General features: G+C 38.5%; 1 protein-coding gene across 1 annotated transcript in view; it reads left to right on the top strand.

Annotated features, from left to right (window-relative positions):
- Positions 1-26,486, top strand: part of adamtsl3 (ADAMTS-like 3) — a 371,260-nt gene that overhangs the window by 201,301 nt on the left and 143,473 nt on the right. Inside the window, exon 5 of the mRNA XM_084722400.1 lies at positions 12,320-12,556. Within this exon, the coding sequence (XP_084578526.1) occupies positions 12,320-12,556 (237 nt within the window). The remainder of the gene's footprint in view (positions 1-12,319; positions 12,557-26,486) is intronic.

The following is a 26,486-nucleotide window of genomic DNA, read 5'->3' as shown; positions in this document are numbered from 1 at the left end:
TTCAGCTGGGAAGACTATTTATTTAGACTTTTAACTGCTTTTACTTTGTGATAAATGTGTGTTATTTTTAGTGTGTTTTATGTGATCATCATTCTGAAGAGCGCTCTATAGAAAAATCTTTCAGTCTGGACTATGATGGTTATGATATACTTCATCTTCTACCAGAACTACTTAAGAATCTGCTGGAACAACTTTAGAATCTACCAGTATTTCTTTCTTTCCAACAGAAAGAAAGTAGTTCTACATGGAACTGCTGACAGCGAGGTCTGTGGATTATTTTGAGTAGGTCATGATTTTTTGGAAAGAGACACTGATTTTGAATTTTTCAAATGTATTTCTTTGGTGCTTTTGGCATCACAAGTGGAATACTATCTAGTCCCATTATACTGGAGAGAAGGCAGACATCTCTATGGCTGATATCTCCAAAACTCTGCAACTCAACAAAAAGATCAATAAATATGATGGATAAATAGCACTGCATGCTGGGGGAAAAATATGTATTTTTGATTTTGGATTGGACTGTCCCTTTAACCAAAACAACGTTTCCATAAACCTAATGTGTTCAAATTGGTGCCTACATCTAACCAAACTTTCATCATATTATTAAGTTAATTTTTAACAGAGATTCTAAGCTGCTTTGAAGGCACAGACTGATAATGTTCCATTGGGGCATCTGATCAGAAAATGCTTTTTTGTGCAGGTCTGAAGTGAACTTATAAACAACTTATTTTGTTGTTTACTTTGGATGACTTGTTAGTTTTTAAGTTCCTCAAGACAACCCTGCAAGAGTATTCAGATGATGCGCAGTTTGATGTCAGTAAACTGCACTGAGCTCACTGATTTTTAGCACAGAAAAAGAAAAGAATACCCACAAAAGATCGACTGCTGGTTTTTCACTGGTCAGTCAACAATATATAGCTATCTGAATTTCATCTAAACTGTTATGGTCAGTTTTACTGGTCTGTTGCACAGCTACTTTTTGTTGGATATTTCTCTCTGCAGCAGCTTTTCAAATTCTATCAATAGGTTTGTGTGAACAAAATACAGATTCTTAAGATCTGATACGTTATCATACTTAAACTTTCATCATTTTTTAAAGTCTCCTTGTGTACAAATCATTCAGGCAGACAACTTTTTTCGCCAGCACTCTGTTACTTTCATCAATTAAAATGACAAATGTTGCTGGCAGCAGATTATATCAGCTGTTGTCAATAAACATTACATCATCCTGTAAGTAATTAATGACATAAAACTTGACTGTGGTCTAATTAATGTGCTCTCTGTAGGCCAGTTCGTTCGTGAGGTTAAAGATACACCACTCTGAATCATGACTCTGTAACACCACTGCAGAACTGTCCAACAGAAATGCAGGTTGCATTGCATGTTTTTTCTGATACAACATACATGCTCTACAAATCTCTTGTCCTGTGTTCTCCTTAAGGGAAAAAAATCTGAATCCTAAAGGAAGAATTTTATATTTTTATCCTCTAGGTTAGTATTAATTTGACAAATTACTACCTATGTAGATTGGAGAACTTTTTTTCCACTTAGCCAATCGAAGAGCAACAGACTCTGAACAACAACCCACACAAACGTTCCTGCTTTAAAGGGATAGTTCACCCAAAAATGAAAATTCAGTCATTATCTACTATCCTCATGCTGACTGAAGGTTTTTTTTTTTTTTTGTCCACAAAACACTGCCAGAGTTTCACAGGAAAACAGAGTTGTAGAATCTCGCAAACAATGGAAGTGAATGGTGACCAGTTTTCAAATGTTAAAAAACACACCAGAATAAAAACATAAAACGCCTCCATACTGTTCATCTGGTGTAATCCAAGTCTCCTGAAGTCCCAACATACCAAGTTGACTAAAAAAAAAGTTAGTTTTTAGCCTGAATCTTCACTGTAGATCTTTAGCTTGGAGCCACGTTGACGTACACATGTACACTGTCTGAACTGGGCGTGTATGTGTGTTGTGATGGTGTGCGAACAGCATGTTGGGACTTTAGGAGATGTGGATTATGCCAGACAAGCAGTATGGAGCCATTTTTTTCAGTTATTTTTTCCATTTAAAAACTGGTCATCATTCACTTCCATTGTTTGGGAGATTCTGCAGCACTGTTTTCCTGTGAAACTCCAGCAGTGTTTCGTGGAACAAAAAACTAAATCCGTCCTCCAGTTGGCATGGAGGTGAGTAGATAATGACTGAATTTTCATTTATGGGAGAATTATCCGTTTAACTTGCCATTCTAAGTCCAGCCCAGTGGTTAAGACGGTCACACGATCTAGATGTCACATTGACTGCTTCAGCTTTTTGTTGTGTTTTGTCAACATCACCCCATTTTCAGTAGGTCAAGACTGACCTGTGGTCACATTAACAGGGGATCCAGCACTTTTGCTGGATAAAAAGCATTATAACATTTATTTCTCAACTGATCTCAGTGAGTGGTGCTTCAAGGGTTCATGATGTATGTGGAGTAAGATTTTATGTTTTTAAACTCCATTTTGTTTCTCCAACTGGTTGGCTAGTTTTGGATTGCTGTTAACATTTTTAATTTTTTTGCAATTAATGTTTTTTATTGAGAGAATTTCATAAATCATTCTGCTTTACAACACACAGGGCCTTCCCATTAATTACAATAATTACAATCTATAAAAGAGCACAAAACAAAGTTGGAGTATCTCCCTAAAATATGTACAACCAAAGTTCAAATCTACTGACTCAGTCCTGTTTCTCTCATCCTCTCTCTGACCTGAACTACTGACCCGCCTCTCTGTTCATCAATATCGTTCAAACAACAAACTCCTCTGGTCATTTTGGGGCAATACTCTGGCGCCACCATGAGTTGCCACCATGTTTTGTACCACATGTAACGTGGCATAATGATGTCATCACAAGTGTACAACATGATGTTGTGAAAGACAGAAGCCTGAGCTTCCTGCTTCAATGAATGCTCTAGTTCAGCCATTCCCAAACTTAAGAAAGCTGCAGCCCACTTTGAAATCTGAAAATCTTCTGCAGCTCACCTAAACCTTTAATCACAATTTTGATTGACACACAAGACTAAGAGCAGGTATTTTCATATTATTTATTTCATAAACAGAATAATTGCATGTGAACATGGGCACACAAAATGCAGTGCAAATTAATAATCCATCCACATACTTGAAACAATTTTTGAACTTGCATATTTTCAACACATGCATGGTGTTAGTTCAACCAATCACAGTGGGGCTCAGTGTAATATATGCAGCGTTAAGTGGCACAAAACAAATGCAAATAGTGAAGTGTTAAGCTTATGTCCTGACTGTTTGACACTGGATCATGAAGTGCTTATACAAAGGATTTTACAATATTGAACCCAACATCAAAATGAAGAAAAACAGGCAGAAAATATATGAACGATGAATCAAGCTTCCATTTCTATATCTGTGAACACAGAGATTCACATATTACAACCCATCACAGCGGGGCTCAGTGTAATATTTGAGGCATTTAGCAGCGCAGAACAAAGCACTCACTCTCACAAGTCCATAAATTGTCCGTAATAATCCATCCACATTAACATAACAATTTGCAAAGTAACAAATGTAGGACATTTAGTGCAAAAACTGAATTGTTAAGCTTGCATCTTGACCATTTGACCCTGAAAAATAAAGCAATTACACATCAAAATTCACAATATTGAACCCAGTATCAACATGAAAAAACACATTTTAGGCTAAAAAAAACAATAGTAACAATAATAATAAAAACAATAATAATTAAGGTGTTTATTTGCATGAAAAAAACACTCACTCTCACATGTCCATAACTGTTATTAACACTGGATTTACTCCAGTTTCTGTGAGACCAAAAAGTTCTCTGAATATGAATCACATGTCAGGTAATGTTACATTGTGTCACCTGCAACTGTTGCTGCATAGCAGCTGTCAGAGTCTTGATTTCTGGCTTCAGGTACAGATCAGGCCCAACATCCAGTTTATTCCTCTGCTTTATCTTTAAAGCCACAAGTGCTGAAAATGCAGTTTCACACAGATAGGTGGTGGCAAAATGGCATCAGAAACATCAGTGCCTTGTTAGATCAGTTCACAAGCATCCAGAAATGTGCCAGGTGCTTCTGTGTGAAGATCAATTTCAAAGCCGTATCACAAGATAACTCCACAAGGCTGTCCTGCTGCCTGACACTGAGACCTGCATTGGCGTCCTCGTTACAGTTGGCTAATGGATTCTGGATCCAGCTGTGCTGCTCGCTGAGTGCATGGAAGTGTTCCTAGAGCTGCCTCCTCAGGGTCTGTAGGTGCTCTCTGATAACAGGGAGGTCGGGAACTGCCTCTCCTCTTTGTTCAGGAACTCACATAGGTTGTCAAAGGACTGGTAATTGTTCTGAACCACTCCTCTGTCCCACAGCTCCAGCTTCCTTATTGTATCTTACTGTGGACATGAAATGTGCTATGTTAGTGTATTGTTAGTGCACTGTCACATAGGACATGTTGCACACTATGGGCTCACTTGCGTAATACATGAATTTCAACAGGGTAGTGTTGTCTTAAATTGAAGATTGCCGTTGTGTCCGTACTGGAAGTGCAGATTGCAGTTTCTTCTCCTTCAAAGGCAAACTAAAGCTGGGCCGGAGGTTTACTGTCACCTGCCAAAACATCTACCAGCTTCTGTATTCATTTGTCTTCAGATTCACTACATTCAACATGAACATCCTTTTATTTTTATGTGCATTTGTTTGCCCTCTGTTTCTTGAGATTAAAAAATACACCGTAATCTCTGTCAACAACTGTCGGCCATCTGACCACATTCACAAGTTTGGTAGTCCCGCCTGTTCCACCATGTAGACAAGATGACCACTATTAAGGGCAAGAGGTGTCCAGCATTCCACACTCAACCTTTTGGCCATTTTGAGTACAACAACTCACAGTACACTTTGTTTTGCCATGAATGTTAATGTGAACACTCTTACGCACTCAAAACAGGAAGTGTAAGTACAAAAGTAGGTAAATGGAGATTGGATCAAAAGATTGAGGCCATTTAAAGAGTCGAAAATGTCACAGCCACTCAGAGTCAGAGAATCAGTCTGACAGTTCAAACTGTGAGTTCACAAAATATTTGAGTTGAGTTGTGTGAGCACTTTTAATAAATTTCACCGTTCTGCATCATCTAACCTGACATGCCAGATGGTTTGTTACACAGAACCATCTGGGAAGTTGTCCTGAGAAACTATTTGAAAAAGGGCAAATATTTGGACCTGCCAGACACTTGGAAGGTGATTGGATGAACCATCTGTCTGTCACCTCTTACACAGGCTAACTTCAACCAATCAGATCAACACTACTCGCTGTTGTCACACCTAAAACCACGCCTGTAACTGCTAGTAGTCCCTCCTTGGATGCTGATTGTATGCACCACTTTTGGTGCGGACACAAACAGATAACTTGAAGCCTGGCAAGATGGATTCTCAGAGTCCAGCTGCCTCGCAATGCTTAATCAAAACCATATTTAAATCCACAGGCATCATTTTTGCGGTCAGTGCCTCTCTGTGACCAGCGGAGCCACATCTTTGACCCATTTCACAACTCCCATGAGTTTTCCCATGGTTGCCCGACCTCCGTTGGTACTGAGCCCTACAAACTTTGTCTGGTCTATTTCACTGGAAAACATGAACACATTCAGAGTCTCAAAATGGTTTCAGCTGCAGTTTGTGAGGGTAAAAGGTTTGCAAAACAGAAAGTCTTCATGTATTTCTCCATTATTTTTATATCTGACAAAAGCAAGCAAATTTGACAAGCATGATGTCTGTCCACTCATAAAGCGGGAGAGCATAAAAACGGCTCGCTCATATTCTGCTCACCAGCTGCTTTAACACATCTTCAGTCATATTGTCAATACGGTGCCTCACTGTGTCATCAGACAAAGAAATCAGTTGTTTAGCCACTTTCTCACCAATCACCACTCCAACCATCTTTTTGGCAGCAGGTAAAATTAATCCTCCTCAATATTGTGCAGCTTTGGGGTTTTTGCAACTCAATATGACACCTCCACTGCATTGACATTTTCATTCCTGGTGACAATCGCTTTCCTTTGGCTCAGATACTTTCTCAACTTGTTTTCTAGGTGGCAGCTCAGCTTAGGCAGTATCAGCATCTCAACATAGCACACAAACAGGCTGGCCCCACACTTGTAAAGCTACTCAGATACTCATTTGAGTATTTCCTGTGGTCCCTTTTCTCTTGACAGATTCATTTTGATTTTCTGCTGATTCACTTGATTCTACGTCATCAGCTTTCCTTTTTCCACCTGAACACCACTGCTCCATCCTGCCAAGCCCCTGCTAATGATGAAATGTTCCGTCAACTATGACTCCCCGCTAGTGACAAGATATATGATACATCCCAGTGTTAATGTGACAGGTCAACAGATATGGTGTGACGCATGTTAGACTAGGTCAGATACACGAAGACATAACTAAATCCCACGGCTGTATTTTATTACTTCTGGAGCCAGGTACACCCACAAGACTTATGTCTGATTTTAAGCTAAGTTGGTCTTAACTTTGTATTCTAAGTCTAACCCAGTAGTTACGATGGTTGTGCCATCTAGGCGTAAACCTTCTTCTTGCTAAATCTTATGCCCTGTCAAGAGCAGGCACAAAGTCAAAATCTAGCCTGATTAATACAGATATACAGCCTCCAGCCACAGACACCTTCTATTCTGTGCCATGAACGTCCAAATAGACGAGTTATTCAAAAGAACTGTGTGAAAAATTAAAGCAATACAGGTGGGAAATTAATAATATTCAGTCAGACATAAAATTAGACATGAGAATTAAATATCATTTGCCGAATTTACAAGAGGGCCCAAAAAATTAAGAATTTGTCACAGTAAATTTATTTAGACAAAGTTTACTCACTCAGAAACTCTCAAAATTGCACAATTTTTTAGGGGAGTCTGGGGATATTGCTGTTACTTGTTAAATTATGAAATCAGTTGAAACTGTATGCTTCCTAATATCTGTCCTTGTATTTGAACTGAACAACCATTTATGTCCTCCATTCTTTGTCTCCAAGTCAGCTGCTTTATAAATTGTTGTTACATTGGACTGCTTTGAAGATTTCTATCCTCAGTACAAGATGAAGTTGGCTTTTCTTTATCTCTGACCCTCCATAACATTTCTGCAAATTAGAAATGACCAGCTACAAAAAATGCAAAATTAAGATATCTAACACCACAGACTAGTCTAAAATATTTTTGTGAAACTGACCGCAGGCTGTGTAAAGACCAGTTGGTGGAACCCAGAGATTACATTTTAAAAATTATTTAAAACTTAAAAATGTAATAATTTTAAATTTAATTACAAAATCAAAAATCAAACACTTTTGTTTATTTCCTTTTGATGACCTGTCACGGCCCACCTGCAGTACCGTCATGGCCCACCAAAAGGCTGCGGACCACACTTTGGGCATCACTGCTCTAGTTATTATGGTTTTTATTTTAGATCAGGGGTCTCCAACCTTTTTCCCCCTGAGAGCTACTTTTACAAAATGAAAATGGACGAGAGCTACTCATGTTTTGTACATTTATTCTTATATTGTATTTCAACCCAAACAAACTCAATAAGCTTGTTTTAACTGAACATTTACAAAATGTCAGTGTCCACAGCTCACATTTTGTATCAAAACATCACAAACAATATTTAAATCATCTGCATGTGCATTTTGTCTTTCTGTATGTACCTTTTTGTCTGTCTCACACTATTAAATCGAAATAAGAATGCTGTCAAAACAAAACAAAACAATGCAATTACAAATACAGGTATTGTTAACTATTCACTCATCATTTTGTTATATCTGCCCATGTCACCGTATCACACCTGGAAATAAGGTCAAGAACTCTTATTTGGTGGAAAAGTCATCAAACACCATGTGAATGAAAACAGTTAGCTGGGCTCTATCACTGGAGTCCACAGACTCATCACGCTGAATTGAAAACCATTTGCACCTGTTCATGTCCAACTCCAGCTGTTTTGCCACGTCCACAGACAGCGCAGACACTCTCCTTGCCACAGTATTAGCGCCAAGCTGTACATCAGCAATAGCAGCCAAAATTTCTGTCTTACTTTTATGGTCCTTGGATAACGTTTCAGCCACTGTGATCATGGTCTCTTTGACAATCCCGCCATTGGTGAACGGCTTTTTGTGCTTCGTTCAGATGTGCACCACTTTAAATGAAGCCCTCTGTTGCTGCATTGGCCTTCTGCGTCGGTGTGGCGAACAGATCCTGATGTCTTTGAACTATTGTTTTCAGCTCTTTTATCTTTTCTTTTCATAGACTGCTACCTGCAGGAAAGTCTCATGAAAAGTTGCTGCACTCCACATTACACTTTTTACCGTTCTTTTTCCCATTCTTTGTGGAAATTATATGTTTTTTGCCTCTTATTCGTATGAGCTCCTCCCGCGGCCATGACTGCTGGCCATCTCACATCACCACTGACACATCAAGATTGACAGCAGCACAACTGTTTGATTGACAACTAATTGGCAAATAATCACTTTGTGTAAGAAGAGGGCGGGACACCTGTGAATTTGATTGGATATAAGGTGGCGGTTGGCTGAGTGACCAATCAAGTTTTCAAACTTATGTATGATTCATTATCCCTTTGGTGAGCTACTCAGAAAGGGGCTGCGAGCTACTGGTAGCGACGCGTTGGAGACCCCTGTTTTAAATTGATTTAAACAGGATCATACGAACAGCCATCTCCTACGGCCAGTTTGAGGCCTCCTGCTGGAGGTCAGTTTTCATCAGATTTGAAGCTCAGCAGAGAGCTGCGAGGAAGTTTGATCTGAGGACACAGTTATGTACTATAACACTTAATCATGAGAGGAAAGAATGCAAAACTGAGGACTCTGCAGACTTCAAACGTGCTCTAAGCCCCTCTAAGACCATTGAGAATAATTCAGGTCAGACCAAAAATATGTGATACACTTTATGTGTACAATGAAGGACATTATTTTGCTGTAATACAGTCTGTTTAATGCTCTAAGTGAATAGTCCCTCCTTCAGTCCTTGACAGTCTGTCCTGTAATATCAACAATCGTCATTTGATCCATGAGAGATGAACAACCACAACCACCTACGTGATGGTAGCTCGACAGTATGACTGCACTTTTTCCAAACCACAGAAACACAGCCAGCCTGCTGAAACAACCCACTAACACCATTTTTAATCAGAGGAAGACAAGTCTTATTTCTCAGCTTCCCCACTGAACTGGTTTAGTCTGGATTCATTGTAGAGCTTCAGTCATATCCACTGGGAAACGCTCCCAGGATAATATTTATCCCACCTCCCCCTGTTCACACATGGAGGCTAACTCCGTCTGAACTGCAGGTTCTGTTTACTGGGCTCCATACAGCCGTCTGAAGGGTATGCAGGCTGGCAGAGTGTGACTGAGTGAAGCTGATGTGTCAGACTGGATGTGTCCACTTCTCGGTCAGGGAGGAGAAGACAGACTTATTGGCTGCCAAAACCCTGCCAGTTGTCATCCGGAGGAACATGCATCTCTTATTGATCTGAGAGAGTTCTCAGTCCCAGGAAGCATCCAGGTGTTAAGCTGTTGACAGCCTTTCTGCAGCTTTACTGTCTGTCCCCTGCCATGGTCAGATAGGCAGGATTTTTCCTGTGTCCACTCTGAACCACAACAAATATAGGAGCTGATAGTTTCTCAATTACTTTGATGTTGGTTTTCAGTTGTCATGGAAATTACATTTCTTACTGCAGACCTTCACCATTAATATTCCCATATATACTGAAAAACCTGCAACCTCTTTATTCATTTCTTGTAGGACGCAGCTGGCAAATGGGCCAGGCTTATATACAGTGTAATGTAATATATTAGATTAGCATAGATTTATTGGAATCTGCTTATATGTCAGCTGATGCAGGTGCAGAAATGTTTTCACCACATTCTGACTGGTGCCACATCATTATTATACTGACTATAACTCATTCTTGAGAATTTAGACAAGACCGTGTTTTGATTTTTATCCTCCAATTATGCTGGAAAATATATTTTGTAACGGGCCAACCTGCTAGCGATTAAATATTTTATTAAATGTAGACTGTCAGGTGGAAAATCTGACAGAGTTGAGGTCCTGTGGAGTTGACAAAATGTTGCATTTTTTCATTTCATAGCATAGTCATAGTGAGCAGTCATCAGAGTCTCAGACTGTGTCTCAGAGTCTCTTAATGTTAATCAGAATACACATTTTGAAACCGTATGTCATGGTTTGGGTTTTTCTTAGTCACTTCCTGTTTTATTTTGGTGTGTCTTCCCTTGTGTGTCTTTTTTTTTTTACTTCCTGTCTTTGTCTGCCTTCCTGTTCTTTTTGATCACTGCTTACTTTCACCTGTCCTTGACTGTCCTCACCTGTCTTTTGTTATCCTCCCTCTCCCTAGTGTATTTAATCCTGTTCGTACTCATCAGTTTGTCTTTACCTGTGTTTGCTAATGGAATCTTGTTGCTCGTGATTTTGGTTTTCCCCTGTACAGATTCATTTGGATGACTGTCCCTGTGTTTCATTGGTGTCAGCTTTTGTTGATTCTGTTTTATTTATTAAATATCACTTTACTGCTCCCATCTGTCTGCATTGTCTGCATTTGGGTCCAAACCTGAAGATTCTTGAATTGTGACACCATAATTCTTATTTAGCTTTGATTTAGGAGGACTACAGAGTTGACATGTTATGGCTGAGACACATCTGATAGAAATATTATTGAATGAATTCGTCTAAAAATATAAAGTTTACCAGTGCTCGAGCAGTATTCTTTTCTTTTTTTAAAAACCAGGAAGTGAGACAGGGGTCCTTAGAGTATAGCTGACCCTTTTTATACCTGATTAAATTATGTTTTTGTAAAAATCTGACAGAACCAACATTTTCATTTAAAAAAATTATTTTAAAAAAGTTGATTATAATAGCAGATTTTCATACCTATTGTATCAGTAGGTATTGTTACTTTTAGATTTTGAAGCCTTTTAACTCATTTTGTAATCATTTGAAGTTTTGATTTCTTGTCTTTCTTGTTCAAGGATGTTTTTCTGACACAGAGCAAGTTTGGAAATTAAAAAAATTAAAGCAAAGCAAAACATTTCATATATTTCATATATATAAATCCTTAAAGAATATTTTTTTCACCAGAAAATTGGAATTAAGAGTGTTGGTGTTAATAAATTGAATTTTTTTTTTTTTTCTTGGTTGGACATGATTTGTTCCATTTCTCGAGAACTGATATTGATTTATTATTAGTGATGACAAAATATGGTTGCACTCAATGACAAGAAGTCACCTGATTAGCAGAGGGATTTTGTACAAAAAGTTTTCGTTTCTCCAGGCTTCATCATTGTCACAACCTATGTAGTGCAGATATTTCTTAAATAGCAAAACCATAGGTCCATCACTGTAGAAGTACATAACCTGGTCAAAATTCTGTAATAACTCAATTTTAGGCATCTTTATCAAATGTTTTTATGTACAGCTGTGGTCAGAGGCTTTACATTTTAGTTATCAGTTGCATTTTATGTTTTATATCTGTCCTATTCTTGTGAATCTAATGAACACCTTGACTGACTTTCTTTAAACTTGGCACAAACGTCCACTCGGCCTCAAGGATGAACTGACTAGATTTTGCCTGTTTACGGTCAAAGGTCAAAGTTACTGTGACCTCACATCTGTCCCATTCTTGTGAAGGACCAGAGGAAATTTCTTCAAATTTGGTACAAATGTCTACTTGGAATTAAAGATGAACTGATCAGAATTTGGAAGTCAAAGGTCAGATTTTTTTGGTAATAACTCAAGATTTCATTTGCTAATTACAATACAATTTCACACAAATATCTAGTAGGATAAAATGATGAAGTGATGGCATTTTAATACCAAAAAGTCAAAGGTTTCTCACTGGAAATGATTCACTGGGATCATACATGTCAAATACAGTAATAATTGCAGTTCTGCCACAAATTACACTTCTTCACCACAAATATTATGAGTCTAGACAGACAAGGATGTAAACTGTAACTTGGCTGGTTGGTGGAGGCGTCCACCCACGAGGTGCTAATTCTAGTCGATTATGAATATCAGAGGGGTGTTCTACAAAGCTGGAACTGTATTAACTGTCAGATTTAATAATCATTTTCAAACTTTTTGCATACAGTTGAATTATATCAGTTAAATGCCAAATAAAGTAACACTGAAATGAATTATAATGAGCTACTGTGGTGTAACACTCTGTCCTTGCCCCTGTTGTCCCTCTCCTCAGGATTGCCCAGCAGATTCAGGGGACTTCCGGGCCCAGCAGTGTTCAGCCCACAATGACATCAAGCACCAGGGTGTCACCTACGAGTGGGTCCCAGTGCCTTATGACCCCACAGCACCCTGCGCCCTGCGGTGCCAGGCTAAAGGGAGGAGTCTCACTGTCGAACTGGCCCCAAAGGTGCTGGATGGGACCCGATGCCGAGCAGACGCCTTTGACATGTGCATCAATGGAGTGTGTCAGGTGAGGAACCATATTACACATCAGATGTTGTCCAGTCAGTGGACCTCTGATAGGATGAGACACCTGCACCATTACGTGTTCTCATTACGTGTTTGAATGAAAAATGATCCGGTGGCAGGAAATTATTCTAAAACAAAAGTTGAGACAGTTCTGACAGTTCAGTTCATGTTACTCATTGCATGAGCAGACAGTGTGAATCAATCAGCACACCTTAAAAGAGGAATCTGTACTATATTTACTGTGATAAATATAATAAAATGACCATGATATGTCATCAGAGATCAAGGAGACATGTTAAGTTGAAATACAGCCGCAGTGTCCTTTGAAATATTTGTTCCAGGCTTGAATAACAGTTTTTGTATGCCAATTTCACATTAATTGGAGTCCAAATTAATGCTGAATATTTGCAGAACAAGCAAGTGTCTGTTTTTTGAGTTGTAAGAAATCGTTAAAAATCTTGTTGGAAGGGTTAGATGTTTACGATAATTAAATTGAGCAAAATGTTAATGGAGTTTGGCAGGCAGTGAGACAGGCAGCCACTTTACTCAAAGTCAACTCAAAGTGTGTAATTTCAGAGCAGTGGGCTTTTGTTTTCAGGATAACAAGCTGAACTTTGCATTGACAGATAACTGACAGTTATAAACAGCTGATTCATTTACAGTTGAGGACTTTTCCACACTTGTTATTGTCAGTTTTTGCGTCTTGTGGTCCTGCAGTTTACCTGCAGCCTGCCTGAGCTTCCCTGAGTCTGAGTAAGAGGGGGTGGGAAGAATAACTCACTTCAACCATAGACCTTATATTAAACAGGATTATAACCCATTTAATATACAGCTATACTTAATTTTGTTTGTGCAGTTGTTACATATTGCTCCTTTGTCAATATGACAATTTTAACCATTCTACATGTTGTTAGTCTCTCTCTTGCGTGACATTTGCTTTATGATTGGATCTTCAAGCACTTATAGAATGCTTAGGAATTTCAGCTGGATCATGCAAACTGCAAATATTCTATTTCCTCTGTTGGAGAGAATTAGCAGAGAAGCATCATTCTCAGTGTGCTCCAGCAGAACTACACCTATGCTTGTATATTAATAATGGTGGGTAGCACTCAAAACATTTCAGTCCTGGTACCAATATAACCATTGCTATTCGTATTACCATAATCTCCTGCAAAAAATATTCTAGCTCACACACCGATGGCAGCCTGTTCAAGGAGCCGCAGCCAACCCTGCACCCTTGACCCTGCACCTAGGCCCACCTGGATGGACTAATTGCAAATACAAGATTTAGATTTTGATCAATTTATTGATTAACATAATGCATTGCTCTTTTAACAAATACTTTCATTAGATGGGATGCATTGGACGCTTATATTAAAGGGCAAGCATTAAGCTAACAACACATACAATCAATTGGTATGTATTATGTATTATGATAAAACCTTCTAACATTTGTTTTGCTGCACCTGCTTTGTGAACAAAGATGAGATCTGATCTCAGTGCATTGTTGCAGCTAAGTCCAAAGACAAGATATCAAAAGTGGTAGATGACTAATCAGTCATATAAACATTGTGGGGTGTCTTCAATCAGCAATTCCTTCTTGTTTTTTTTAATTAGATCTTTGTTTGTTTGCATCTAAGTATCTGGGTTTTTTTTCTCTGTGAAAACCAAAAAGTATATTTTGACTAAATAGCTGTCCAAACATCCAGTGCCACCTCAAAAAGTCCTCCAAACTGAACAACAAAATGCCATAGGTCCAGGCCCTCCAGATCAACAAATATAAGCACATTATTTTTTTTAAAAAACAGTGATGTTTAAAAGTCTTTTCTGATCTTACTCACCTATTATTAAAGGTGTAGTTCAGATTATTTGAAGTGGGGTTGTTTGAGGTATTTCTCCACAGTCAGTGTATTACCTGTAGTATATGACGGTTGACACGCCCCCTCTTTGGGGAAGCAGCAGGAGTAGTAGTGTAAGCAAGGCTGTGGACAGGGTCAGCCTAAAAAAACATAAAAAGTACATGCTATATTCAGCATATTTTCACTGCTTTACCTTGACATGAGACTGCCTTTTTGACAGGAAAACAACATTACACAAGACAAATATCACTCTCTCTCTCTGAAGTTACCAGTGTCCTTTGGCAAAAGGAGTGATAAGAAAAGCCTGTCTGACATTAAGATAAAGCATTGAAAATATTCTAGATATAGCATACACTTAAACTGATATTGATTTTTTCATGTGTCTAAACTGTTTTGCTGCTGACTAGGCTTGAGCAGTATCAGGGTATCACATATATTGCGGTCTTTAGAAATCTCAACGGTGTGATTTTCAGTTGTGAATAAAGTTTTCTGAAACACTGAGGTTGCAGCAGTTTTTCTTTTTTGTTGTTGATGGAAATTATAAATATAAAATGAAATAAATGTATTACTAGTAATTTACAAATGCTGAATTTATTCATATGGAACTCATGACAGAAGAAGAAGAGGAATTATTTGAAAGTAGGAAATAAATTATTAAGTTATCGGCAGATTATTTTTTGCTGTAGGGTCTCCCTGCCAATTAATTAAATATGACATGGAGTCATGAAAATATTACCACATATAATTTTATTTTGAAATGACTTCTTACAGCTATAAAATCATTTTATTAGCCACATGATATATCTATGTATCTCCTTTCAGATGTATGATGTGTTGGTATCCACGGCAACAAGTGTCATCAGGTTCTTTAGTGTGAATCTATGGAGTAAGGGTGTTTTTTTATGTATTCTTTTATCTATGGACTGTAAGTATGCATATTTAAACCCAGCAAGGTTAATTGCATATAAGACACAAAGCACTGTAAGCTATACAGTGTCATATATGCTACAATGGCTTCTGTCACCTAAGCAATGTACTGCTGTCCACAGTAGTATATTTCTTAGCTTCCTACACCAGTAATCCTGCTGCTTCTCCAAACTGAGGCATGTTGACCTCCATCTACTGTAGGTAATATACTGACTGTGGAGCAGTACCACTTTCCAAAGTAATCCAAACTATTCCCTCTAAGGTTTGCTTAGGTTTAGGAGCAAATGCATTGTGGTCAGGTTAGGGGAACAATGATGGTTTTACGTTAAATTCGTGAGGCAATGATAATGGGAGTTTGTTGGAAAAAATAGGGTTTTTATTTACCCCGAAAAATGCAAAACAATATAAACCAAGTACTTAATAATTATAGTTCTGTGCCCATGGCCACACCTTTTGCTGCTCCAGGAAGAGACCTCCCACCAGCATGGTAACTCAAGACAATGAAAGAAACCAAAAAATATTAATATAACAGAAAATTGCTCCTTGAACCCTACAGTTTGAAAATGTGCACACTCCATTTAAACAGTTAGGCTAAAAGTAAATTAAGAGATTGCAAATCAATTAAACTGGGTAGTGTGGACTTAATTTTGGATATGAATTGTTTGTGGTGTGGTTGACTGCAAATAAAATTAATCACTTTGCTTAAAGTAGTGAAGTGAGTGTGTGAACAATAGTAACTCGGTGTGGCAACAAGTTTCCAGTGTTGAGGTCCCGTGTTTTTTTGACCCGTCCATCAATCCTGACCTCCTCTCTCTGAACTTTGTTGCTGTCATAACGTCACGCGACTTCCTCCTTTGCTCACGACGGACAAGAGCCATAATTACTCCAGCCACTACAGGGCTTTGTCAAGAGAACATAAACACATGTTGTTTTTGGCCATTTGCTCTCATTTTCCTCTGCTCTCCTATTACCCAGAGTGCTCAGCCATATTCTGCACTCGTTAGTTTAGTTTTGTCTAACTTCAAGATACATTTGGAGCATCCACATTGCTGCTTTGCAGCTAATAATGCACTGAAAGGATGAGCTGAGACATGGGAAGTTTGGTCCCAGCAGTGTCATAATCATGTCAGAGTCTCTATATTTGGTAGAGCTTTGTTTTGGGACACACAGAGAGGGATTTACTGTGGACGGCTTCCACTCCCAGACTGGCTGCTTGATTAGAGACTGTTTGTGACTGCACGACAGGAGGAGGAGCGCATGGATCACACTTGACAGAACCATTTCCCAAACAATTATTTATACAGACTCCCCGGCACATAGGTGATGTAGCAGAAAGCTGCAGTGTAGTAGAAACCTATTATGAGCTACTGAGTGCTCCCATCCAGCTGTCAGGTGAATTTGGATGCGTTTCCGTCCGCTTTGTTTAAGTGGAAAACAAGAATTGATGAGTTTTGGAGTTTTGGACAGCTTGTTGTTTTTTTTATCTTGTTGTTGCTGTCAGTTTGACCATAATTCATGCTGTATGAAGAGGAAAATAACAAATCACACTTGGCAGTTTTTGAGGACTCCAGCTAACAGCCGAACCACCCTGCCCTGTTGCACAGAGGAGACAGTTGGTTTAACATTTGTGGGAGGTTTGATCGACAAACTTTTTCTTTTTCTTTTTTTTTTTTTTTTTTGCTGTCACTTAAAAACACAGAAAGCCACTGGTAAACTGTAATAAATACATTTCTATCAAAAATTTTCACTGCTTCATTTTATTATAAACCTGAAAATGTCACTCAGTAAAGTGCAGATCTTCACCTAGAAACAGAGGTGAAGCACCTACTGCAATGTTATTACCATATTTTAGAAGAAAAAATTTTGGTGAAGGGTTTTTTTATCTAGACATGCAGTTTTTCAATGAAGTGTTTTTGCATAGTACAGTCTCTATAATGTTAACACAATTAATGGAGCGCTGTCCAAATCTCTCAGTATAAAAATTGAAGAACATTTTGTTATTATTTAGAACATTAGCAGAAGCAACAATGCAACTGTACAGCAATATAAAAAATACAGAAATCTACACAATGGAGAAATGCACAAAAGCTGACATTCTAAATAGTTCACACTTGATGTTGCCTATTCATAAACTGCATGTTCCAGTGAAAGCTGTGGCTGATTAAAGCCCCCTGTAACAGAATTTAATTCCAACAAGCAGGGATGGGACTTGAGTCACATGACCTGACTTAAGTTAAACCTTTTTTTAATTCAGTACTTGCATTTTCTAGACAGACCAGCAGACACAGACACATGAGGTGCATATTATGGAGGGGACTAGTCCTAAAATAAAATTTGGATTCAAGGATTATGTTGTCAGTGATGGAAGTAAGAAGAGTCAGTGTCATATGTAAAGCACCTCAGACAGAAGCATTAATAGGCCACAATGGCTTCAACATTGTGATGGAAATTTTCACTTTAGAGCCCTTTAAGGCCAAAATGCACTAAACACTCTGATGCTCGCGCTTTGAAGTACACTCATTATATTTAATGCCAGAACACACACTAAAAGCATCTTGACATGCATCAAACTGCCTTGACGCTCACACTCTGACCTTTTTTTGATTTTGGAGTGTTAAATCAGGACCAAAGCTTTTTTTTCCCTGCAGCCACAGTACGTGTTTGGGGAGAGCTACACAGAATTAAAAAGCATGAATGTGAGTAACGAGTGTTGATGGAGCTGCAGCTCCACCTGAACCAGGTAAAAGAAGAAAAGCTGAAACACAGCAGAAAAAACTTTTTGTGGTCATAAATCCTGATGTGTCTGTACAGTTCTGTGGTTTATACACTGCTGCCTAGAGTCTCTGTCTCAGCGACAGATGGACAGACACTTGTCTCATCCATGAAACGTCTCTCTGTGCTGCATTATTGTAAACCATGAAGTGTCCAGACGCTGTCTCTACCTCTTCCTCTCCTTGGTATATGTCGATGTTCGGTTTGCTGTCTGCTGTTGTCTAAAACATCCTCACTGATGTAAACTGTCAAAATGAAACAGATGTGAATTATCCTGCTGCTTCATTGCAAAAACATGAATGTCGTGCATTATTTACTCATTATGTAGACTGACCTGATTTTTTTGTATATTTTAATATATTATATTAAAGAAAGAAACTACTAAAGAAACAAAAAGATATATATATATATATATGTATATATATATATATATATATATATATATATATATATATATATATATATATATATACATACATATATATATATATATATATATATATATATATATATATATATATATATATATATATATATATATATATAAATATATTGCTATATTATAATTTCAGAGCCTCAGTCTCTATTGTTCATTCAGGAGGCTTGATATTGTTGCCACAAAATGGCAAACATCAGTAAGGTTTTTAAGGTGTGATCAGGCTGTAACAGTTTTCATTAATATTGAAATTAAAACTAAACTTTTAATGACCATTGTCTTTAACTGATGTGGAACCGAAGGGGGGATCATCAGAAGTTAAGATGATTTGGCTTGACTTGCTTGTCTTTTAGCAGGGACTTGACTTGGTTGATTCTCATCATAGTGACTTGGGACTTCATTGTTATGACTTGCGACTTGTTTGTGACTTGCACATGTGTGACTTACTCCCACCTCTGCCAACAAGTAACTAGTATAATGTTCAATTTTTCACATTTATAACAAACCATATTTGATGAAATTAAGCGAGTTACTATTGATTTTGTGCATCTCTCAATTTTTTTTTTTTTTTTTACTAATGGACCTTAAACACTCTGCACAGCAGCAACATACAGCAGTGGCCAGTGAGGTACAGTTAAGACCGCAGTGAAGATAATAAAACAAGATTTATTCATGTCTTTATCATTCCTACATTTAGTGGATTATAACCTACTGGTTTTGGAATAAATCAGCTGATTCTTCAGTTTAAGAAAAGACATAATTTTTTGATGGATGTCAGATTTTGAGCCATGACAAAAGACAAACTGTGGCGTGCAACAGCTTAGGTAAGCCTTGTTTTGAGCTTAGCAGTTGTGATGAGTTTTAGACCCCACTGGCAGGTTAAGAGGAGTGAGGAGTCAGCAGCCAGTATCAAACAGAGCAGTCAATAAAATAGTTTTTTCAATAGTTGTGAATCGCAACCATGAGAGGTCCTTGAACATCCACACACACACACACACACACACACACACACACACACACACACACACACACACACAACCAATTGCATGATCTCCTTATAAAAGTTGAATGGGAGAAGAACAATAGAACAGAAAAAAAAGTTTCTGACAGGAGAAAGGGAGTAGAGAAGTAAACAACAGAGGGAATTACGGGAGAGAAAGGGGCTATCTCCTCTCTGATTCCTCAACAATAGCCAAGATAATGAGGTAACATCCTTTCCAGATCCATTAACAACATGCTCTGCTTATGCAAATCCAGCTGTCTACGCCATACAGCTGCAGCTCACAATGCAGCTCCGTCAGTTGGAAAGGCAGAAGCATTTACCATCTGACACCTGAAATAGCACAATATCCTTTAATGATATCTTAATGCAGGAGCCATAAGAGGCTTACACCTTTCCCCATCCACAGCTGTCATCCTGAAGCATCAGGCTACAATGATGCAGGCTTTTTGACTCACAGGAAAAGTTGTTCTCAGACTGCTAAGCTTTTCCCTGCTTGCTCCTGCTCAACAAATGTAAATTATGTTGAAAAAACACATAAATAATGTCAAGTAGCTGTAGGACGTAACGGAGCAGTGAAGGACTCTACTGCAGAAAACATGAGTAAAAATATCCAGTGTTTACATGCACGGTCTTAGTATCAACACTAAATATCAGCACTTAGATCCTTTTCTGTGGTCCAAATCCTGCTCATGCACCATTAACAAAATTACCCATAATGCAACTGTGTTGTTTATGCAATACAATTTAGTCTGTGTGCAGTGTGTATGCATGCATCCATGTCTGTAGAATCTTATCTCTCTCAGGCTGGAACAAACATATTCAGAGCATCACAAAGTTTTAAAACATAACTGGTGAAGAAACTTATGAAACCTGAGAAACATTCAAGGGAGCACTGAGCTGCAAGACAAGCAAGGACATGCACAAGGCCAAGCTAAAGTTGCCTGAGCAACAGCCCATTTTCCCTCTCTGGCTGAGCTGCCCCTGTGGAGGAAAACAAAGTTTTATTTTAGCCATTCTGACTGAGTTCCCAATAATTAACTCAGCCCAAACTAAATCACTAAAACTTCTGGGCTGTAGTCAGCTAAAGAAAATCGTGGTTGACTGAAATTCTAAACTTTTAATGGGCATAGGCTGTGGCAAAACGCCTATAACTGACTGTCATGTGACACTAGCATAAATACTTGGTATTATTGTCATTATGTGAGAGCTCCAGGTGGCCTTTCCCTCTAGGATGGCAAAGGAATGAGCTGCCCTTCTTGGCTTGTACTTACTGCATTTGTTGGTTGGGTTGTTTAAGGTGTTAATATAATGGTTGGTTGGGCGGCAAATGCTGATATTTCCAAAAAAACTGACATGGTTCCTTTAGTTTTACAACAAAGCTGACCTCATGCATTAATGTCACCACTGATGTAAGCTACCGCTGTCCATTTCTTGCTTCATTCTATCTGCTGGTAGTTTTTCTCTAAGTTTGAAGCTTTATTTACCTTAAGGATGGAGAGTGTTTGACTGGGCTGTTCTCTGCTGAGATGATCCAATAATGTATGAGTAAACAGCTGTGACAGGTGAGCAGATGCAGATACTGCAAGAGAATTGGTGGCATTATTGAGGCATCTCAAGCACGTACTGTTCTGTACTTTAGAGTTCAGTTCAGTAAGAGAGCAGGATGTGAAGGCAACAAGGACGAACTTAGAAATCAAGCAAAGCAATGGAACAACATACTGTTTTTGCTTAAACAGAGCAAAGTGTCTGCTGTATGTCTTAATTGTGCAAAATGTTTGCTTGGAGTTCTGGATGTCGAATTGAAAGAACATTATTCCAGAGCATTATAGTAGTTTCAGACTACTGAATTACTGCCCATTTTTGTTCAGTGGGGTCTGTTATTATTCTTTTTTATGTCTATTTTTCCATCAGTTAAAGAAACAACTGACCAATCAAAGGGTTTTAGACATGACTAAGAGTGAAATTTTCATTGTCATACATTGTAGTTGAGCTATCTAGTTGTTGTGCATCAGTGAAAATAAGTGACAGAAAAATGGCCACCAAAATGGCAACCAGTGTGGATGGGATACATGCAGCTGGTTTTGTAAACCAACACATCTTCATATCTAAACAACAGAAAGGTTGATTGCTAATGACTCCCAGAATAATCATTGGAGAGTACCAGCAGTGACAGGCACTGAACCTAAAGTATGTTATGTAAGACACATGACGTAAGTCAAATAAACGTGAAACGATCAAGGTTTGTTTAGGTTTAGGCACCAATGATTAGGTTCAGGAAAAGATTAGGGTTTGAGTTGCATTACATCATGACTTACATAAATCCCATGCCTGACATAACCTCAGTAACTTTTTTTAATTTTAAAATAAGTCAACACTGACTTTCTGTTTCCATCCACCCTAAACTGCTTCTTGATTTTCACTCTGTATACTACCTCTCCTGACTTCCTCCTTTGCTCCAGTTATAATTACTCTGGCCATTAGAGGTCGCTGCTTAACAGTAAATGTAAATATTGGTTGAAATAAGTTGCTTGTACAGATGACCTAAATGATGATTTTCCTTTTGAATACGGGCTGTAAAAATTGTTGTGCCTAGAAGGGAATCGCAAAATATCTCACAAGAGTGAATAATTTAAGTCAAAGCCTCATCTTTCCCTATCCCTGTGACATGAAGTGTGTTTTTTGACCTTAAACCTCCCCAAAATTTTAATCACAGCGCTGTTACATTATGAAACATAATTAGTCTGTCAAAGGTGCACAATGAAGACCAGATGGTTTGTCACACAGAATGATTTGGAAACTGTTTGGAAAAGGGCTTCAAAAAACACTTTGCAGTGGATGAAACATCTGTCTATCATGTCTTACATGGGCTGCCTCATCTTTCACATTGAGAAAAGCCTTTGGTGCTGTTTTTGCAGGCACAAATGGATCATTTTGAAGCCTAGTAAGATGGATTATCATATAATTTCGTGAATCCAGCTGCCATTGTTTCTGTGGCCTAAAACACTGTAACCTTTGGAGTTACAATAGTAGTTCCCCCTACTAGTCACTACACATTTGCAAAACATTTTTCCTCTATTAATATTTCTGGGGTTCCCTTGATAGTTCAAATAAAAATGAATGGCACAAGGCCTTTAATACAATATTGACCTTAACCAATTACAAGAAAAAAAAACATTACCACTACATACTTTGAGGGATTTTAATGCTGAGACATGTCTTAATGCTGCTTTTAGATTAATTGGAAATTAATGTGCACATAATGTGTAACATTATGTCACTTGAAGTGGAAACAAAAAGTAGTCCCTAACCTTGACTTTTCTTAGATGCAGTAATCTGACATTTTGTAACGTGGCACATACTTTATGTACTACATGCTTCTAATCCTCAGAATTACACTCAAGCTCAGTCACCAACTGCCTGATTTTTTTCTTGGATTTCACACTAAAAAGCACAATAGCAACTGAGAGTTTCCCATTTCCCAGTTCTGTTTTGAATGGCAAACAGCTTAACTTATTGTCACTGATATTACTGTGCTTCCTGTAAGCGCCACGGGGGAGCCAAAAGTGGAGTAATTCCTAATATTTAGTTTGAATAATGAAAAAGGTGCACCTTGAAGGAGCAAACAGCAATTTTTAAATCGAGTTACAACTTCTTGCAGCCAGTACAAGTGTTCTTGACTCACTCTCCTGCTAACACAGCTCACAACTGTAAAGACATTTTGTCTCTCTAGACTGAGCTTCCCAGGCAGGGCAGGGAGGTCCGCACACAGTAAATACCAGTCTCCTCTGTTTCTACAGTACAGTACATTGACTTAAACACAAGACTTTGCACAATTCGAACATTGCTTGTGTCATCAATTGTCAAAAGTGACATCAAATCAACTGACAGTTGATTCAATGTCATGTACATGTTGGTTATTTTGATATAGTAGGACTGTTATTTAAAGAGCCACAATCTTTGTGCAACATTTGGCACCTGCCACAAGAGATACTTGTGATACAGTCTGAGTCACTGGATGCACACTGCTGGTATAAGTCCTGCCATTGGTCACTTGCTCAAAGCGGCATTGCAGCATCTGCGTCTCTATTTTCAAAGTTCCCAGGAAACATGTTCCCTCTCCACACTATTTAGCAGCAGCATCACTGTGTCCTGGGCTTAGCTCAGCCCAAGATGTTTGTGATTGGTTTAAAGAAATGCAAACAAGGCAGGGTGGGTATTTTTTCCCCTATAGCAGAATGCGTATGTGTGGAGCCAGACCTTTCTCCATCACTAAGTACTGTGGAGAGCTGTCTGGTTATGTTAGACTAGTAATGATATGAAGAATGAAGAATGTTTTCTGGTTTCTTGTAGGCTACAGCATTTTAACCATTTCACAGGCAAAGTTTTAATAATCATTAAATGTTATGATTTTGTGGCAAATGTTTGACAAACAATTACTTTTTTGATTTGACATTGGGCCTCATGCAAGAACCACTTGAACAAACAGATTTCTTCTTAAGTGGTGCATACGAGTTATTTAAGAGAACATGTTGCACTCACTAATTTTAATTTTTATAAATACTTATTGTCACTTTCTATCTGTACTGCTTGAGCTGCTGTGATAAGTGAATTTGCCCAGTGTGGGATCAATAAAGTTCATCTTATCTTATCTTATCTTATCTTATCTTATCTTATCTTATCTTATCTTATCTTATCTTATCTTATCGTATTTTGAATTTTCTTTCAGATACAAACACAATTCATGAGGTCTGGACCTGTTGTAGAGTCATGTGCAGTCAGTCTGCTGGCATACCAAAGTTTTTCACTAATGACTGTATAATTCATTAGTTTGAAGACATTTTGAGTCTGAAAAGTAAATTACATTTCACAATTATTTCGACATTATCCTGTTTGGCTGCATTTCAAATTATAATTTAATTGCAAATTAATACAGAAAGCCTCACATCATTAATTTAATGATCAATTATTACCTGTTGTCGGGTGTTTTGGTCATATGAAGCTCAGCGTAAGTTCAATCAGGAAGACCTTCTATTACACTGCCTTCATTCATAAATTTCCTTTACTCCAGCTCTCCCCTTCTATTCCCTCTAATCAGCTGTTTGTGGGCGTTCACCTTCGTCTTTACTATCCAATCAGATTTTGCCACGGTCGCGATAGCCAGTCAATTTGCTGCTGCCAAACTTTAAATCGCCTCTGTTTTTGCTCCATCAGTTGTCATTCAGTCAGTAGCGCGACCCTCCTCCACCCCTCTCTCCTCCAGTCATTGGACCCAGGTAGCCACAAGATGTTCACCTCGATCCTCCCCGACGCCCTCTCCTCCAATCTTCAAGTCCAGGCAGCAGGAGTCCAGAGCCACTTCACCTCACCAGTCTCTGCTTCGCACCTCTTCACCACCACCACCAGTGTCTAGACCCCGGGGGTTCTCTTCTCTACAGCTTCATCACCCCCATTCATATATATTTATAGTATATACATATTGTTTCACCTCAATGGGGTCTAACCGCCAAAGTCTGTTCATGTTTCATATATGTCATGCATGTGCCAATAAACCATTTCCCTTTTACTCTTAGTCTCTCCTGATTGAAATATCTTTATGAAGTCATTGCAGAGGAACATCCGCACTTATTCTGTCCTCTGTGTCTGTGATGAAAACTTCTCTTTGACTCCTCCTCCTGTTGCAGTCATCGATCGCCCTGCTCTGACAAGGCTTTTTTTCCCCTTTGAAGCCATTGTCATATTGAGACATTTTCTCTTTATTTCAGTGACAGACCCTCAGGTAGCACAGCATTAACAGTGCTCCGTTTGCTTGTTCTTGGTTTTTATCAGGCCCTTAGTTCCACTCCAGACGGTGTTAAAATGAAAATTTATGGATCTTTGAAAGTAGGATATCATAATCCAAACTCATGGAGTTCTTTTTTTTTCTCTTTGATGCCATTTTCATGAATGAACACTTTCTGACATATGCGGCAAGAAGTGCAGCCTTATATGGTATTATTGGGGAGTTAATTATATTAATTTACAAGTCTCATGCATGTGCATTCAAATACACACAGGTGGATCATTTACACAGTTATCTGACATTAGGAGTGTTTGTTGAATCTGACATGGCATGTTCGTACGAGCCCTTCGTATGAAAAAAGTAAGAGAATTTTAAGATAAGAATATCAAAATGTTCTTGCATGAGGCACAATGATTCTAAATGAAGTGGACATGCGGTGCATTTCACTTTTCTTGGTGCATATTTAACTTCACAGCTGCAGCCTTTACATTAATGTGATAGCTTCAATTCCAACTGACTTTTATTTAAAAGTGCCATAGCACACGTGAGCAATGCAGCTCACATGTGGCGGCAGTGACACTTCATCTAGAGATATGGCCTCTCATCTGTTTTTTTTCCAACATTATATCAACAACATGACAGCTTTCACTTCAGTTTCTGTATCTATATTTGTAGAATGTCACACACATGAAAAACTTAGGTGAAGGCCACTTTTTTTTCTGGTGCACTCTCTCTCTCTTTCTCTCTCTTTTCTCTATCCCTCACCCTCCCTCCTTCTCGCTTTCTTGCTGAACAAGGAGGAGCTTCCTGGTTATAGCCCTTTTCTTCTTTTCAAACCTTTTCTGCAAACAGTCAGTCTATCAGTCTAGAAGGACCTGGCTGCCAAGAGTAGCGCCGCAGCAGAAACACTGTCTGTGTTACAATCTCTGAAGATTCAGCACTATACTTACATGACACATCATCAGTTGTGGACCTCGACATCGTTGGGTGTTTCGGCCATTTATCACAAGACACCCTGCATTGACGCAGGCCCAACCCAGGTCGATTAAATCTGGGTGTCATGTCATACATCTCTGATGTCTCAGCATATTGCACAAACAACAAATAGTTTTATTTGTACACTGAACATAGCAGTCATCATGACAGGGTGGGACA

This window comes from Lutjanus erythropterus, chromosome 1, assembly GCF_056507025.1.
Source record: "Lutjanus erythropterus isolate fLutEry1 chromosome 1, fLutEry1.hap2, whole genome shotgun sequence".
Classification (NCBI taxonomy): domain Eukaryota; kingdom Metazoa; phylum Chordata; class Actinopteri; order Lutjaniformes; family Lutjanidae; genus Lutjanus; species Lutjanus erythropterus.
The sequence above is the reverse complement of the archived record's forward strand: the minus strand, read 5'-3'. Positions and strand labels throughout refer to the sequence as shown.